Source organism: Myotis daubentonii, chromosome 9 (genome assembly GCF_963259705.1).
Source record: "Myotis daubentonii chromosome 9, mMyoDau2.1, whole genome shotgun sequence".
In the NCBI taxonomy this organism is placed as follows: domain Eukaryota; kingdom Metazoa; phylum Chordata; class Mammalia; order Chiroptera; family Vespertilionidae; genus Myotis; species Myotis daubentonii.
Genome location: NC_081848.1, coordinates 38,363,244 through 38,382,131, shown reverse-complemented (window position 1 = coordinate 38,382,131; position 18,888 = coordinate 38,363,244). Strand labels below are relative to the sequence as shown.

The 18,888-nt window shown below is 45.8% G+C and overlaps 1 protein-coding gene across 2 annotated transcripts in view; it reads right to left on the bottom strand.

Moving 5' to 3' along the window:
• The window catches only part of GAB2 (GRB2 associated binding protein 2), a 164,243-nt gene that overhangs the window by 32,209 nt on the left and 113,146 nt on the right, over positions 1–18,888 (bottom strand). For both annotated transcript variants that reach the window (XM_059708332.1, XM_059708333.1), the window contains exon 2: positions 14,160–14,460. In XM_059708332.1, coding sequence (XP_059564315.1) covers positions 14,160–14,460 — 301 coding nt within the window. The remainder of the gene's footprint in view (positions 1–14,159; positions 14,461–18,888) is intronic.

Sequence of the window (18,888 nt, the reverse complement as noted above, 5' to 3'; positions counted from 1 at the left end):
CTTCCCCCAAGGAACCTGGGGACCCATTAGTCTCCCCCTAGGAATCAGTCCATCCAGTCAGCACCATGAGCTCACATGTAAATGATGCATTTGACCCTTGTGACCTTCCCACAAAAATACCACTGTATCTTTAAGCTAGCCAACTTTAATAAGAGGTGAGCGTCTCCCTCCTTTCACAGTGACTTTCACTAAGAGGAAAGTCACGAACTGGCCATCGGTGTGAACCACTAGCGTCAGATATGACAGGGGCAGGAGCTAATCAGGAATCATTGGCAGCGGCAGTGATCACAATACCTGACGCTGCTCTGGGGGGCCAGCGAGGCTGGGATTCGGAGCTCCAGCCGCATTACCTGAAGCAGAGCCTTGGCTGCCGGAGAGGCAGTGTGGTGCGGAAAGGAACATCAATTTGGAAATCTGAATCTCTGCTTATTGACTGTGGAACCTAAGGGTGGCATCTGAATCTAAGAGTCCTGATTTGTAAAAATCTGTAGAACAGCGACCTGTAGGGTTATGCTAGGCAGTGGTTCTCAACCTGTGGGTCGCGACCCCTTTGGCAGTCAAACGACTTTTTCACAGGGGTCGCCTAAGACCATCCTGCATATCAGATATTTACATTACGATTCATAACAGTAGCAACATTACAGTTATGAAGTAGCAACGAAAATAATTTTATGGTTGGGTCACAACATGAGGAACTGTATTTAAAGGGCCAGAAGGTTGAGAACCGCTGTGCTAGGGGGTCAAGTGCATGGGCCCTGCAGGCCAGTGCTCCACCCGTGCATGGTCTCCCTCAGCACCCACCAGGGGAGGTTGCTGGTGCAAGAGAACCTCTTAAAGTCTGTGTTCACAGCCCTCCCAGGTTTGACCAGAAGGTGCACATGGACTCAACAGGCCTTTGTGTGGTGATAGGGGACTGGAGGGGCCGGGAGCCTGGCAGGGCCCAACTTTCTAATTTTCTTTGGTGTCAATTAATACGAAAATGTCTGCTGGATTATGACAGAGAGTGGACTGCATCTGCAGATCGACCTGGGGAGAACTGACATGCTGACAATATTAGGACAGGATGTCTCTTTCCACTTACTGGGTCTTCTTTAATTTCTCCCAGCAATGTTTGTTGTTTTCTGTAGAGCGATTTTGCATGCTTGTTTTTGTTTTTTTTTTGTTAAATTGATTCCTAAGTACTATATTTTTTGATGCTATTGTAAAAGAAATTTTAAAAAATTGTTCTTCAATTATAGGTTGCTCTCAACAACTTTGACATTTAGAATAGGCTGGAAGTTGTCAAGGCAGTGATCTTTGCAAATTCAAAATAAATCGACTTACTCAGTGCTGCAGAGCTCTTAGGAAATGCCCAAACCAGGATTCAAGCTCAAGCTTTTTACGCACAAAGTCAAGGGCTCATTCTATTATGCAGCTCTATGTGAGGTAGATGAGAAGCATACACCTCTAAGTTACAAGAGCTCAACACATATCCAGTGGGATTAGAAAAGAAAACCACTTAAATATGACGAATACAGAAACCAAGACCCAGAGTGGTCTTTCCTGATCACCCCACCTAAACGATTTTCTAGTCACTCCTTATCCCATTACCTTCTCTTATTTTCACCAAAGCACTATTGCTAGCATGTAAACATTTTGTTTTTGACCCATCCCTTCCCACTCAATGATAAGCTCCTTTAAGAGTTTGGATCTTACATATCCCATTCATCACTGATATCTCAGTGTAGTGGCCATAAAAATATGGCTGTCAGGTTTCCTGATGTGGACAGCATGATGGACCGACAGCCCCGGCTGCTGGCCTTCTGCATCCCCTTAACTCCCCACGGCTGTTCTCATGCAGTGACAGTGATGGAAGACTAATACAGGCCTGTTCCCGCGGGACACGGGACTCCCTTACTGGGGGCCCTGGGGCTTGAGAACTTCCCCTGACCTGGCTGAAACGGTCTTACCAGGCACTGCAGTCTAACCCTGCTCCCGTCCGTCTCCCCTTCACAGGTGTCAGTCCTGTGTCCCATGAAGGCTTTCCCCCTCCCACTGTCTCTCCAGCACGTCTCAAGTCATCTTGACAGCTGCTTCTCAGACAGCCCAACGAATATAGTCCTAAAACAGTACTTGATGAACAAATGGTGGCCCAGGTTCATATTGCAGGCAAACCACAGACCCAGAATCAGAACCCAGGTCCCTGCTCCCTCACTCCAAAGCCTTTTTTCATCACCAATCATGTGAGAAATACGTTTTTGGCCAGAGGGCCACTGCTCTGATGAATCTGAGGGGAAAATGCATCTCCCAATGGCCAAGTCCCACAGTTGCCCTCCCACCTCTGTGTATAAGTATGCGACCCGTAGTGGGCGTGAAAACATCTGTCCTAGGTTCAGAGAGAACTAAAGCTATGGCTTAGGTCAACAGAGAAAGCTGGCTTAGGCTGAAATGAAAGGCAGCAAGACCTCGGTGTGTTGCCTCGTAAAAGGGACGTAGGGAGAGCAGCCACACTGGCAAAGCCAAAGAAGGTCATCAGAACAGAGCAGAGAAGGCCGTGAGTCTTTCCCAGGTCTTGGCACATGAACTGAAGCTCCTGTGCAGGTACTGTGACAGCTTGAGGTGAGGAATCACGTCTAGAATTTCAGGGTGAGGCTTCATAGTTAAAAGCATGGATTCTGGAGCCAGACCGTCTGGGTTTGAATCCCAGCTCCTTTACTTACTAGTTGTATGAACTAAGGAAAGCTACTGAACCTCTTTGCGCTTTAGTTTTCTCATCTGTAAAATGGGAATAATAATAGGTATCTACCTTGCCCTGACTGGCTAGCTCAGTTGATTAGAACATCCTCCCAATACCCCAAGGTTGCAGGTTCAATCCCTGGTGAGGGCACATACAAGAATTAACCGAATGCATCAATGAATGGAACAATAAATCTAAGCTTCTCTCTCTCTCTCTCCCTTCGTCTCTCTCTCTAAAGTCAATCAATAATTTTTTTAAAAAAATTATTGCAACCAATGAATGCTTAAGTAAGTGGAACAAATCAATTTCTCTCTCTAAAAATCAATTAATGAAAAAAATTGGTATCTACCTCACAGGATTATTTGAGTTAAGATCTGAGAAATACTTAGAACACTGCCTCATAGATAGTTAGCTTTTATGATCAGTAACACATTTAAAAAGACATCTTTGTCTTTGAGCACCTCAACAACTTACGAGTAATGCATCTCAAATCAGGAAAGTCAGTCATGTTTATTTGATAAAATATTAATCACACGCAGTAAAAACGTTTTTGAGTTTGGGCAAAATGATAGAGTTATTTCAGATGTCTCAGTTTTGGGGAGATAAGATTAGCATGGTACACATTTCACAAGACTGCTGTAAAGGTCACAGAGGAGGCAGTGAAAACTTATCAGCCACACATTCCAAGATACTTAATGTGTTCTTATCACATGCCACACATTACATTATATGCTTTAAGTGAACTCTCATGTAATCTTCACAATAATGTTGTGAAGAATGTCTTGTTTCTATTTTACTGATGCAGAAATTGAGGCTCAGAAAAGTAAACTAACTTACCCAAGACCATGTTTAGATTGAACTCATCAATGTTGTGCATTCATGGATTTCCAAGACCCGTGCTCTTTGTACTAAATTATCTTTTTAAACCAGTCATATATAAAAGCACTTCATAAATCGTAAGGCCTTTTTATGCAAGTGCAAGATGATATCATCCGCAATATCACCTGGAACATTAGCCAAAAGTAAAAAAACCCAGGTTTCAATTCTACCCTTGCCAGTTAGCTGTACGGTCTTGAGCAAATTAGCTCTCCTCTCTTGCCTTCCGAGGAGCTTGGAACTAAACTCTCTAAAGGCCCTTCAAGATCTAACATTCTAGAATTTTCTCATGTGATGAAAGCTTCTCCCTTCTCTGTCTTGACTATTTGGCTAATACGTTTTGTCAGCCACGAAGAGCTCTGTTCACTGACTCATCCACAAAGGGGTGAGAAGGTGGGGAACAGTGAACCTTAGATGACAGATTTGTAAAATAAAGCTTAGGCTATTGATATACCCTGTCTCTCATCATCCATTTTGAGTGTGTGTGTTTTTTTTTTTCCTTTTTTTGGTTTGTTTTTCATTGTACTTTATACCATTATTTCAATATACAGAATTTTAGACCCTATGTCCTGTGAATAATGTTAGAGTATTTTTGAAGTTATTTTTTTCCCACCACCTCAACAGTGACTATCTGAAACCAAGAATATTGGGGGGAAAGTTGGAAATTTTTTAAACTGTAATTTTGTATAACTATTTCCAAAGTTATAACCAAATACTGTAGCTACATCATTCATTTGAATATTCATTGGGCAGCTACTATGTGTCTGCATGAATTTGGGGGTGACAGAATGGCGAGAGTCCTGCTCTTGCCCTGTCTCACACATGCCCCCCTCTCCAATCACATGCTGTATCCAGTTCCCCAAGCCTCTGGGAACTTGAATAGCAGCCCATGGAGAAAGCAACAGAAACCTGAATTTTGAGATGTTGAATGTATTAGTAATCTGCTTGTGGTAATCATTTCACAATGTATAAATCTATCAAACCAGCATGAAGTGCACTTTAAATATACACAGTTTTGTCAATTATACCTTGATAAAGCTGGCGGAAAAATAAATATCTGATATATATATATTAGAAGCCCAGTGCACAAAAATTTGTGCACTGGCAGTGGGGGGGGGGCGGGTCCCTCAGCCCAACCTGTGCCCTCTCATAGTCTGGGACCCCTCGGGAGATAACCACCTGCTAGCTTAGGCCCACTCCCCTGGTGGCAGGTGGCACGCCCAATCCCGCGGTGTCTGCCCCATCTCCCCGATCGCAGATGACAGGCCTGGATCCTGCGCTGGGGCAGCCGACGGCTGGGGATTGCACTGCCGCCAGCCCCAGGCAGGGCGGCCAGTGGGATCTACCTGCAGTATGCAAATTAGCCGCCATCTTTGTTGGTGGTTAATTTGCATATCATGCTGATTAGCCCATGGGAGGCATAGCGAAGGTATGGTCAATTACCATGTTTGTCTATTATTAGATAGGATATATTCCCATTTATGTAAAAAAAAAAAAAAAAGAGAGAGAGAGGGAAACCTGAATTAACTGAGAGAATCCTATATTGACCAGTTTTATCCTAAGTTGATCAAAACTTCAATGTCCATTACTAGCCAGATGGGGCTTGATATTGAAGTTAAATTCAGAAATTTAAAATATATATATATTTTTTCTTTTTTATATGACAGATATATCTTGGCCCAGACCAGGCGTGGTCAGTTAAAGGCAGGTAAACCTCAGTGAGAGTGGAGGGCAGGAGCCTGGCGGCACTGAGAAGAGCGCCAGGGCAGCCTGGCAGTGGGGCGGGGGTTGGCAGGGGGAGCATGACCTGAGAACATGGTGAGACTGGAGTTCGTGGACAGTGGTCCCCGTCTCACGCTCTCCTTGGGTGACTGTCCCTAGAACAGGATCTGGCAGACACAGCCACTGGTGTGCTAAAGGAGGGAGCCCAGAAACAAGCTGGGCCTCACCAGACCTGTGGGCAGGAGAGTCTGTGAGGAGGGGGCATGCTGAGGGGAAGCAAAGCAGAAGTTCTCCAGAAATTCAGGCCGACAGGAGCCTGTCCCTGGGCAGTGGGCTCCAGCCACTCCCTCGAGGGGTTGCGTAAGGCTGTGGTCTCTGAGAAACAGGACCGGGTCCAGTCTGATGTGGGATCTGAGACCACAGGTAGGTTAACAGGGACATGACTCAAGAACAGGGAAAACCCCGGGGCTGACGCTAGCTCACAATCATGATTAGGGCCAGAATGAGTAAAAGGGACACAGTCTCTAAGAGCCCTGACTTTACTTGGGGTGCAGGGTGGGCCTTGACCTGAAGGGGGAGGTCAAGGGCTCTGGCTGTGAGCACAGAAGCTCCTGATGCCAACATAACCAGCAGGTCACGGTTCCCCAGGCTTCCCAAAGGTAGGGATGCATTAGAACGCTGCCTCTCTGTTTATTTGTCTGTGCACTTTCAAAAGATGACACGGGGCTAACAATTTTCATTATGTCCAATATGGGAGCCCGTTATCTACTGTGACCCATTTCGCACCCAGGAACACTTTGACGGGCGCAGTTATACAAAGGGAAATGGGATAAAGGGAAGTCTTGCCGTCTGACTACATTTAGCTGACTACTTCTTCCTAGTGTTTTTCCTTTCTGTGGTGGACTGAGGGAGACGTTCGTAGCTCAGCGCTGGTCTGCGGGGCCCTGTTTTGAAATAGCTGCCGCAGAATAATATTTTCGCACTGTGTTCCAGCCTTCCTAGGCTATCCTGGGAGAGGTGGTGGTGGTGGGGGGTGGCAGGCCCTGGGGGTCCAGCTCTCTCCCCTGCAATGCTAACAGCAGCGCCCTCTCACCTGCTGCACACATTGTGTTCCATGCGAGATTGGGTTAATGAGCATTGCCAAAAAAAAAAAAAAAAAAAAAAAAAAAGGCTGAAAATCACTGTTTTCATCCCCAAGCCCCTTGTTTACTATTGAAGAAGTGGGATCTGTAACAAAGCTGAAATTGAAAATCAGAACTTTGACTCAAGATTCAAATCCAAGAGAGAGAGAGAGAGAGAGAGAGAGAGAGAGAGAGAGAGAGAGAGAGAGAGGGAGAGAGAACCATGCCTACTGATTTTTGTAGTGTTCAGAGCTTTATGCAGGGCCCTATGTGACTGGGTGTGTAATGACAGTCAAGATAGTCAAAGGTTGCCCAGTCAGCGTGACTCTGTGATTGAATGTCAACCTATGAACCAGGAGGTCATAGTTCAATTTCCAGTCAGGGCATATGCCCGGGTTGTAGGCTCGATCCCCAGTGAGAATCGTGCAGGAGGCAGCCGATCAATGATTCTCTCTCATCACTGATGCTTCCCTTTCTCTCTCCCTCTCCCTCTCCCTTCCTCTCTGAAATCAGTAAAAACATATTAAAAAAAGATTGTCAGAGGTCCAAGGTGACCTTACCACTGAATTCAAAGTCCTCATTTTATTTCTAGCCAAAAATAAACATCTGGGCTTTGGAATCTGGTCTGGGACCAATGCGACAATGATTTTTACCGTCGTTCACTAGAGCTCATCTGAATCAGTCAGAAAACAAAAGAGTGGGGGGATCTCAGAGACGCTGGGAGCTCTCCAAGCTGCTGGTGTTGAGGAGCTGGGAGGAGATGCTCGCCTCGCCAGCAGTCTGTGGGTTTGGCAGGTGACACCAGACTTGTCTATGCTGGATGGCCCGGTGGTGAGGGGGAGTGTTTGGTAGCAAAGGGAGAGCAGAAAGAAGGATGCAGGCTTAGGACAGAGAAGAGGGCCAGGTTTCTCCCTGCTCCTTGTCCTCCTCCCGAGGGCCTGGGCCTCCTGCAGGTCAGGGCTGTGCCTGGCCCAGGACAAGGCAGGAGTGTCCGTGGGGACTATATGGAGTTCAAGTCCCATGAGGAAGGCCTGATATTTCAGGGTTATTTAGAATAACATTTATTTTTTCTCTAAAAAGCCATGAGGAGTTCAGATCTGGCTGGAAACGGGTCTGCATGTTTGTTTTCCTCATTGTCTCAGTGGAAAAAAGGGTGGGTGACTCAGACGGCAGCCTCCGCCTCTGGGCTGGGGCCCGGGTCTGTCTCCACTCTGTTCTTTGCTCCTCTAGGGACCTGTGTCAGCCCGGGGAGAAGCTGCATATTACCTCCCACATTCGCTCTGAGCTTCCAACAAGGGTCTCCCCAGGAGGTGAGAGATCTAAGATCAGTTTTAAATAAGCAAACGGTAGGGAAAGAAACAAGAAAGGGGAAGGTCCCCCCAGGGATGAGAAGAGAGAAAGGGCAAAGTCTCCAAGGAAGGCCTCCTTCCTCCCCGCCCTCCTCACGCCCAGTCTCTCCCCTGGCTCTCCCACTCCCTGCACCGGGGGCCGGGCCAAGGTCACCACAAGGCATCTGTGGACACGGCCTGACTCCATCCCAGCCCTCCCTGCGGTCAGAAGTCCAGCTGGAATAAGGGGTCCTGACCTCTAAGCACCAAGCATTCTCTCTGGAGGGGAAAGAGCTGTGTGAAGACCTCTGATAACATTCTTCCACGGGAGGTTCAAGATTTCCCCCAAAGCATTCCTATGGATATTGCCCGATCCCAGATGGGGCCCAGGAGCTAAAAGAACTCTGCTGTTGAGTTACTCAGGAGACTCAGGGAATTCTAGAAGTTTAAATATTTACAAAATATTTAAGGGAGGGGAGGGAGGAAAGCCTCACCAAGAATTTTAGGAGAGAAAAGGTGGGGAAGACATAAAAAGTGTTGAACTCTGCAAAGTCTTTGTGCCATAGAATTTGACACATGACTACTGTGAAATCCCTGCCAGGGAGCTGGAGAAGAAGGGAAAAAAGGCAAATAGGAGACTGGACATGGAGGGGTTCTGGCCTTCTTTCAAAACCTTCAAGAGGGAAACCAAGATGGCGGCATAGGTTAACGCTGGAGATTGCTGCCCTCGAACAACCACTTCAGAGATATAACTAAAGGACAGAACGGACATCATCCAGAACCACAGGAAGGCTGGCTGAGTGGAAATTCTACAGCTAGGAGGAAAGAGAATATCATACCCAGACTCAGAGGAGGCGCAGTGCTGAAGTGAAATACTCAGGTGCGGAGTGCGCCCGCAGAGCGGGCTGGCGGCGAAGGGCGCAGTTGTTGTTTTCAATCGGGAGGGAGTTTCAGACTCTGAGCTCCAGATCCGGGCGAGTCTCTGGGGACCAAGACTCAAACGGGAGAAGCGGGACTGTCTGGCTTCAGTCGGAACTCGAAGGCAGCTTTCTCTCCGAGGTTTGCAGCCATTGCTGGGACTCTGAGAGGCAGAGCCCCTGGGGAAGGAACTGAGAGCAGCCATAACTGCTTGCTCCCCCCCCCCCCCCCCGCCCTGCAGATCCCCGGGGACCCGCCCCGCCCAAGCCCTACACAGAACCATTTGCCGGATAGCCTCAGGCAAACGCTAGATTAGTACCGCCCTAGAGATCCAGCACAGAAGCCCTCCCACTGCAGACATAGCGGACTCTCATAGCCAGTTAGCCTGGAGGTCAAATCACCCCCCGGTATTGCCGACATCAATCAAGGCTTAAAGGCAACAAGACTGCGCACAAAGACCACTAGGGGGTGTACCAAGAAAGCATAAAAAATGCGGAGACAAACAGGACAAAACTGTCAATGGAGGATATTGAGTTCAGAACCACACTTTTAAGGTCTCTTAAGAACTGTCTATGCCGAAACCGGTTTGGCTCAGTGGATAGAGCGTTGGCTTGCGGACTGAAAGGTCCCGGGTTCGATTCCGGTTAAGGGCATGTACCTGGGTTGCGGGCACATCCCCAGTAGGAGATGTGCAGGAGGCAGCTGATTGATGTCTCTCTCATTGATGTTTCTAGCTCTCTATCTCTCTCCCTTCCTCTCTGTAAAAAATCAATAATATATATATATATATATATATATATATATATATATATATATATATATATATATATATAAAAGAACTGTCTAGAAGCTGCCGATAAACTTAGTAAGGCCCTCGAAAAGACTGATGAGACCGCCGATAAATGTAGTGAGATCCTCAAGAAATCTAATGAGACCCTCGATGTTGTGATAAAGAACCAACTAGAAATTAAGCATACACTGACTGAAATAAAGAATATTATACAGACACCCAACAGCAGACCAGAGGAGCGCAAGAATCAAGTCAAAGATTCGAAACGCGAAGAAGCAAAAAACACCCAACTGGAAAAGCAAAATGAAAAAAGAATCCGAAAATACGAAGATAGTGTAAGGAGCCTCTGGGACAGCTTCAAGCGCACCAACATCAGAATTATAGGGGTGCCAGAAGATGAGAGAGACCAAGATATTGAAAACCTATTTGAAGAAATCATGACAGAAAACTTCCCCCACCTGGTGAAAGAAATAGACCTACAGGTCCAGGAAGCGCAGAGAACCCCAAACAAAAGGAATCCAAAGAGGACCACACCAAGACACATCATAATTAAAATGCCAAGAGCAAAAGACAAAGAGAGAATCTTAAAAGCAGCAAGAGAAAGAAACTCAGTTACCTACAAGGGAATACCCATATGACTGTCAGCTGATTTCTCAACAGAAACTTTGCAGGCCAGAAGGGAATGGCAAGAAATATTCAAAGTGATGAATACCAAGAACCTACAACCAAGATTACTTTATCCAGCAAAGCTATCATTCAGAACTGAAGGTCAGATAAAGAGCTTCACAGATAAGGAAAAGCTAAAGGAGTTCATCACCACCAAACCAGTATTAAATGAAATGCTGAAAGGTATCCTTTAAGAAGAGGAAGAAGAAAAAAAAGGTAAAGATACAAATTATGAACAACAAATATGCATCTATCAACAAGTGAATCTAAGAATCAAGTGAATAAATAATCTGGTGATCATAATAGAATCAGGGACATAGAAAGGGAATGGACTGACTATTCTTGGGGGGGAAAGGGGTGTGGGAGATGCGGGAAGAGACTGGACAAAAATCGTGCACCTATGGATGAGGACAGTGGGTGGGGAGTGAGGGCGGAGGGTGGGGCGGGAGCTGGGAGGAGGGGAGTTATGGGGGGGGAAAAAAGAGGAACAAATGTAATAATCTGAACAATAAAGATTTAATTAAAAAAAACCAAACAAACAACAACAAAAAAAACCTTCAAGAGCTCCAACCGGGGCTCTGGTGCCTAATGTCCCCGCACTCTGGTTCGAGGTTTGAGCCTGCTCTAAGCTGGGTCCTGCTCTCCTGCGCATGCGGCCTTCAGAGGTTAATGCTAATGTACAGACAGCACTCTACTGCCCTCATGGTCAGTTCCCAGTGATTTAGAAACGTCCTGCTTCTCCTTGCTGGCTATTCTGTGATGGACAAGCAGCCATGGTAAACAGGTGTGGGCAAAGGGGGTTAGGACACATGGGCAAGAGTCAGAGCATAGCCCCAGCATGGAGCGAAAGGGCCTGGGTTCTAGGTCTGGCGACAATGCCTCACGACACTGTCGCTTCGTGCCTTTAAACCTCGGCTTCCTCACTTGTGCAACAGGAATAATGCTAGCAGCTCCGCCTATCGTAATTTGTTTCTTTATCCTCAAAGGAGACTGCCTAACTGTTCTGCAGAGTGTCATATTCTCTATAAACACCAGATACTTCAATCATGTCCTATTCCTCTTGACCTCCCAAAGTAAAAAATCATCATTATCAACACAACCGCTACATGGGGAGCAGGGCCACAAGCTGCCGCGCTCCCCTGTGCACCTGTACACCTTCCCATCTTCCTCCAACAACGTTGGGAGGGAGCGTCATCCCCACTGCGCAGGTGACAAAGCCCCAGACACACGGAGGTATTTATTCAACATCGTGGAGCAAATAAATGGCAGGGCTGGGACTCCGGGGCAGCCGGCCTGCCTTTCAGGGTCCACGTGAGGGCGGCTGTGCAGGCCCTGGAAGAGGGAGGGGCTGAGAGGACTCAAAGGGATGCCGGCTTTCCCAACAGTGGACGACTCCTGAGCCCATGAATAATTCACCAGAGCACTGTGCTGAGAGCTGGCTCTTTTGTGTGTGGCACATCTGGTCAGGGACAGCTGCCCACGCCAGGGCCACAAATGTGCGGGCTGGACCCGCCTGCTCAGAAGCACAGCTCAGAGCAGCTTTCTGCTCCATTCGCAGGGGGCTGGGGGCTATTCTGATTCCCCGAGGAAGGCAGGGTTCTTATATGTGCTTTTATGCATGTGTGCGCACGCACATGACAAAGAAACAAACAAACAAAAAAATCTCCACATGTGCGATATGAAATCGAGACATTCATCCTTGGACTTGCTTTCCCTCCGTGAGCCTCATCCCTGGTTTCCTTTTGGGAAGGGCTCTCTCTTATCGGGAGGTTGTGTTCTCCACCCTATGTCGACAGTCAGACTTGGTGTGACTCCTGGTCTGGTCTTGTTCCTAGACAGGTTTCATTCCAGGCATTTCTGGCTGGAATATGTGAGGAACTGGAGGGTGGCAGCAGACAGCAGAAGCTGAGAGTGGCAAGAGAGATTATAAAAAAGACTCCATCTGCCACAGAACCTCTTCCAGCTGAAAGTGAAAAACAGAACTTGTTTTTCTTTTTTCTTTTTTTTCTCTATAGGTCCTATTGCAACTCTTAAAATAAGAAAAAGAAAAGGGAATATTAGCTTTAAGGAGGGTCCGTGTAGGAAGAAGTCTGTACAGGCCCAAGCAGCAGGAGGGCTGTTGCATGGCACAGCTGCTGGGGGTATCTCTGCAGAGAACCCCATGGGGTATCTTTGTGGATGGCCCTGTGGGAGATGTGAAACTTGAGGTGCACAGGCAGTGGGGCTATGGTCTGTCCTGTACCCACGGAGAAGCAGAAGCACTGGATAATGATGATTTATCTCTGTTCTGCAAGAGGAAACCGAGGCTTCAAGTGACTCACATAATCACAGAGCTGTGATTTAAACTCAGACACCCTCACCCCAGCCCACGCACTCACCAATAGAGCCTGATGACTGCATGGAAGCCTAGAATGACAGAATTCTTGGAATACCCCAGCCCTGAAATGTGAGCAATACGGGCTGGTGAGGCAGGAACCTAAGCCAGCTTCACCCCTGGTGGAAGGGGTCAGGGAGTGCTTCCATCAAAGTCTCCAAAGAGCAAAAATACCCGGGCTTGGTTTTGCCAGATGGTCATATTTCAGGAGGTTAGGGAGAAAGAGACAACATCTATAATAATAAAAGCGTAATGTGCTAATTAGACCAGATGACCTCTGGATGAAGCCGGGGCGGCGAGGGAAGCCCGGGTCCTGGGTGGCAGAGGGAAGCCGGTGCCGGCAGCTGGCAGCTGAGGGAAGGAAGGCCTACTCTTGCACTAATTTTGTGCATTGGGCCTCTAGTATTATAATGGAAAGTCAGACCTGGGTTAGGTTAGAATCTTGGCTCAGTCATTTCTAGCTGTGCGGCCTTAGGTCAAAATCATTGCTACTTGGAATGAAATTTTTAAAAGACAGGAATGCCTCAGAGATTCTTAGCTGATTTGCCATGGGTTCTCAGCATCACTGACTTTTATATGCTTCTCTATAAATATATTTTTTATTGATTTCAGAGAAGAAGGGAGAGGGAGAGAGACAGAAACATTAATGAGAGAGAATCATTGATTGGCTGCTTCTTGCATGGCCGCCCCCCCGCCCCCCCCCCCCCCCCCCATCCCGTCCCCGGGATCAAGCCCTCAACCGGGGAATGTGCCCTGACTGGGAATGGAACCATGACCTCCTGGTTCATAGGTCAATGCTCAACCACTGAACCACACCAGTTGGGCAACATGCTTCTCTTTAATTGATGTGCAACCAGGTTTAAGAACTACTGATTTAGGCTCTCCACCTGCCTCAGAAAAAAAAAAACCCCTGCTCAATCATCTTACAGTTGGGGATGAGTCCAAACAAATGTCAAAGAGAATTTCTGCAATTTAAAACGCATTTCAAAAAGCTGAGCTATTCCTTCTGAAGGTTAACAAAACCCAAATGTAAGTCAGCATTCCCCTTCTCACCTGCCCCCTCCCAAATGCATAGAAATGAACATTGGATTATACATCAACAATAATGCCCCCATCCTCCCGTCTCCCCCTGCCCGCCCCCCCCCCCAAAAAAAAAATTGGCAAGTGTAGCTGTGTAGGATGGTGTGAAATAGATTAACTAGACAAACAGAGGTGGAACAGAAAAAGGGTCAAGGTAAGAGCTGCCATATGGGATGGTGGATAGGTAACAGGGCACAGAGTGCTAGAGAGTGAGGGAAGGGGAGAAAGGCACAGGGCTGAGAAATGGGGTGGCACTGAGGTACCTGAACACATTACCGTTAGCACAAAGTACCTTTAGCTTCATCACAACCCCAACAGATCTCAGTTTCCCATTTGAGTGTCATCAGGGCCAGGGGTCCCTCTAATATTTGGTAACCCCTTCACACGCTTACCCTTTGCCTATTACTCCTCTGTTGAAGAGGAGCTTTTAGCTACAGCCTGCTCTCCTGATTCAAGGAACCTGAAAGCCCTGTCACAGCCCCAACCGCCAAGCCCCCAGCTGCCCTAACCACCAAGCCCCCAACCACCAAGCACCTTGCCCTTTGGAGCAAGGTCTGTGCTTTCTTACCTGCGCTCTCCTCAGCCTGACTGAAGCCGCAGATCTGACAGATGCTCTGGACCCATTTGTTCATGTCCTCCTCGGTCTCAGCCACCAGGTAAAAGGTGCGCTCGCTGGTCTTGATGTCAAACACAAAGCTATCCTGCAGCTCCTTCTTGTTGAAGGTCAGGCCTGCATCCACCTGCTCACAGAAGTTGAGGTTGATGATCCGCAGGGGCTTCTTGGAGTGGTCATTCTTGTAGTATTCCAGGACGTCGGGGTCACCGCTCATCCGGCCACTCCGCAGGATAAACCAGCGTTTCTTCCAGGCCTGAAGGGGAAGGGGTAAGAGGAGGGGGGAAAGGTCATCGGTTGTTTCCAAGCTTTTCACGGGTCCCCATATTATTGTGAGGTGAAGAGTGGGCACTGGTGCACCTGCAGGCTGAACATGGGCTCTCTCTCCCATTTTGCCCCAGAATTTCAGAAAGGAGGGATAATTTTGGAAGGCATTTCACTATGGAAACAGTTTTATCACCATGAAGTGAATCGTGGCATTCCCACTTTTTAGATCAGGAAGTTAGATGTGGACTAAAACACTTCAGAGCAATTATTCCATTAGGCTAGACCAGTGATGGCGAACCCTTTGAGCTCGGCGTGTCAGCATTTTGAAAAACCCTAACTTAACTCTGGTGCCGTGTCACATATAGAAATTTTTTGATATTTGCAACCATAGTAAAACAAAGCCTTATATTTTTGATACTTATTTTATATATTTAGATGCCATTTAACAAAGAAAAATCAACCAAAAAAATGAGTTCGCGTGTCACCTCTGACACGTGTGTCATAGGTTTGCCATCCCTGGGCTAGAGCACAGACTCAAACTCATAGTACTTTCACTCACAGGGTGAGCTTGGAAACCATAACATCTCAGTTTATGGAAGGGGACCCCCACTAAGAAATGGTGCGCTGAAGCGACAATGCCACACCCAGCAAAGAGAAGAAAGCAAGTTTCCTAACTTTCTGTACATTGTACATTGTGTTTTTCACCGAATCACGATGCCTTGAAAGAATCACAGAGAAACTCTTCTAAAACTTCTCTGAAGCACATAATTTTAGGATTTTTCTGCTTGTCTCCTTCACTGCTATATCCCCAGCACTTATAAATCAGAACATCTCATTTCTGTGCGCAGAGCCTCCAATGCCTTTTCATCTCACTCAGAGTAAGAGCCACCTCACCGTGGCCAAGGCGGGGGGGGGGGGGTCCCTCATCCCATCTCTCTCACCTCATCTCCTGCCATTCTCAGCCCATTCTGCTCTGGCCACTCTGGCCTTAAACAGGGGCCACACACTCCAATCTCAGGGTCTTTGCTGTGCTTGCTCCCTCTGCCTGTAATAATCCTCGCTCAGATATTCCCATTGCGTATTCTTTCCTTCAAGTCTCTATTCAAATGCCACGTTACCAAAGAGGCCATTTCTGACCACCAAAGCCTCACACTCTCTTTCTCCGCTGTACTGGTCTCCTAGCACTTACACCGCCTCAAATACCATATTTATGTTGAGTGTCCGCACCCACCTCCCAGAATGTAAACTCCACGAGGGCAAGGGTTGGTTCTCTTTTATCCCATGCCATAGCCTCAGTGTTTAGAATAGTGCCTGGCACATAACTGGTTACTGTTAACTATGTATTTAATTAACGAGTGAATCATTTTCTTACATGAATTCCTCACTGCACTAGTAGGTCATGGGGACAGAACTGATGCCTAATAAGCCTTAGACATAAATGAGGGTTAGGGTATAGGTAAGAAAATAAACATAAATACTATTTATTTACAATCATCTGAAGTCTTGCCAGGCCACTGCTTATAGAACTCCGTGTGTGCTATGTGTACGCATGCCGCAGGGAACACATACACATGTACATGTGTGGGTCAGGTGCATTTAAAAAGATATTGTCAATAGTTTAGCTTGTATTTAGTTGATGTGTGCCCTTCAGGGCTAGTCTCTGCAGAAAGAGCTGTCTCTGAATCTCTGGAGTGCAGGTGTCAGCAGAATCACACACAGACGCCCTCGACAACAAGAAAAAGGTGTTTGCTACAGATAGCATCGAGGCCTGTCAGGTTCAGCTTCCAAGGAAGCAGTGTAGGCTGACAAATGGCTGCCTATGAAATGCTGATAAATGTATGACAGAGCAGGCAAGGCTGTCTGGTCCAGTCCCAAATCCCCATCCCTCTTCTGCCACAACACCTCTTCAAGTCCATGCTGTTTTTTTGGAAACCAAACAATTCAGAACAAAGCAACTTCAAAGAGTCTAGCTCAGTGATGGTGAACCTTTTGAGCTCGGCGTGTCAGCATTTTGAAAAACCCTAACTTAACTCTGGTGCCGTGTCACATATAGAAATTTTTTGATATTTGCAACCATAGTAAAACAAAGACCTATATTTTTGATATTTATTTTACATATTTAAATACCATTTAACAAAGAAAAATCAACCAAAAAAAATGAGTTCGCGTGTCACCTCTGACATGCGTGTCATAGGTTCGCCATCACTGGCTAGCTCAACTTCTCTGATCCCCTCAGGTGAAACGAAGCTTTACTTCCTCTGAACCTTAATAAAACTTTTAAAAGTAATCCTCACCCGAGGATATATTTTCATTGATTTTTTAGAGAGAGGAAGGGGGATGGGGAGAGAGAGAGAAACACTGATGTGAGAAACATCAATCAGCTGCCTCCTGTACGCGCCCAACCAGCAAATCTAACCCACAACCTAGGTATGTTCCCTGACTGGGAATTGAACCCACAACCTTTTGGTGTATGGGATGATGCTCCAACCAACTGAGCCACCCAGCCAAGGCAATAACACTTTTCATGTACCTCTCGTGGCATGTCATTTTTACAACCTATTACAGGTATTTTTGTATTTGTTGCTTCTTCACAAGTAGACCATGAACAACATCTCCTATTCCTGAACCTTTCTGATCTCTCTGGCCTCATTTATGTATAATTCCCCCCTCCTTCCCTACCTCCCTACCTCCCTTCCAGCTAGCCATCCAACAAATATTTATGTAGTGCTTACTATGCAATAGGCATTAGTCCAGATGCTGAGGATATAGCATGAATTCCAGATCTTACAGGAATTCTTATTATATATTATTCTCCAAATGTGCCACATAGAATTAAATACGATAAAAAATAACTATATTACATGACCAAATGGGGTTTATTTCAAGGATGTAAAACTGATTCAACATTCAAAAATCAATCAGTATAATTCATCATATTAATAAGGTTAAAGGAGAAAAACCATATGGTTATATCAATCAATGAAAAAAACATTTGACAAAACTAAACACCCATTCATGATAAAAACTCTAAAAAAAAAAAAAAAAATACTGACAGAGGCAAAATCCTGAATGAATCTCCAGAGAATTTTGCTAAGTGAACAGTCAATCCTGAAGGGTTATACAACTCCATTTATATAACATCCTTGACAAAATTTAGGGATGGACAGCAGATTAATGGTTGTCAGTGGTTAAGAAGGGGGCTTGATTCCAGTCAGGGCACATACTCAGGTTTTGGGGCTGTGATCTCTGCAAATTGTTTAACCTCCAGGATATGTTTTTATTGATTTTAGAAGAAAAGACAAACATATCTTCATGACTTTGGGGTAGGCAAAGATTTCCTGAATACACAAAAGGCACTAATACAAGAGAACAAGTAACCAATCGTACCACATTAAATGTAACCTCTGATTATCAAAAGGCACCATTAAGAGAAAGAAAAACCAAGCCAAGACAGTGAGAAGAGATACTTGCAATGCACATGACTGATGAAGGACTCATATTCAGAACACATCAAAAAACTCCTACAAATTGGCAAGGAAAAGGCAGACCACTCAACAGAAAAATCAGCAAAAGATTTCATTAGGCACCACACAAAAGAAGACACCCAAATGGCAATAAGCATATAAAAGATCTCATCTCCATTCGCCATCAGGGAAGTACAAATTAACACCACCACACAACCACAAGAAAGGCGACAATGAAAAAGACTGACAATAGTAAGTACTGGGAAGGATGTGGAGAAACTGGAAAACTCATACTCTTAGTAGATGTGTCAGTTGGTATAATCATTTTGAAAAACTAAGGCAGTATCTACTAAAGCTGAACATTCATGCCAGCCCCCCACAATTCACTCCTGGGTACATACCCCAAATGACTGTGTACACACATTCACCAAAATAAACGTCCAAATACATTTGTCACCACACTGGTCATAATAGCCTATATCATGCCTGCCTGTCTACACTCTCTATTTCAAGTGCTTGTTACTTATAGTTTGGACTACTGTCATGGCTTCCTAACCAGTTTCCCTAATTTAATATATCTAAATGCTTCCAGTTTAATCAGAGCAAAAAAGTTCTGATCCTTTTACTCTCCCAACTATTCAAAAATGTAATGGCTCTCCATCACCCGAATAGCAAACTCCAAATTCTATGGTTTAGTTTGTATTTTTTTAATTACAAATCATTTCCAATGTGGTAAGACAGACATAACATAAAATTTACCCATTTAAGTGTGTAGTTCTGTGGTATTAAGTACATTTGCATTCATATTGTTGTACAACCATCAACACCATTTTTTTCCAACTGAAATTCTGTATCCATTAAACACTAACTCCCTCCCTTCTTTCCCCCATGCCAGCCCCTGCAACCCACCATTCTACTTTCTGTCTGTCTGATCTTGACTACTCATGTAGGTG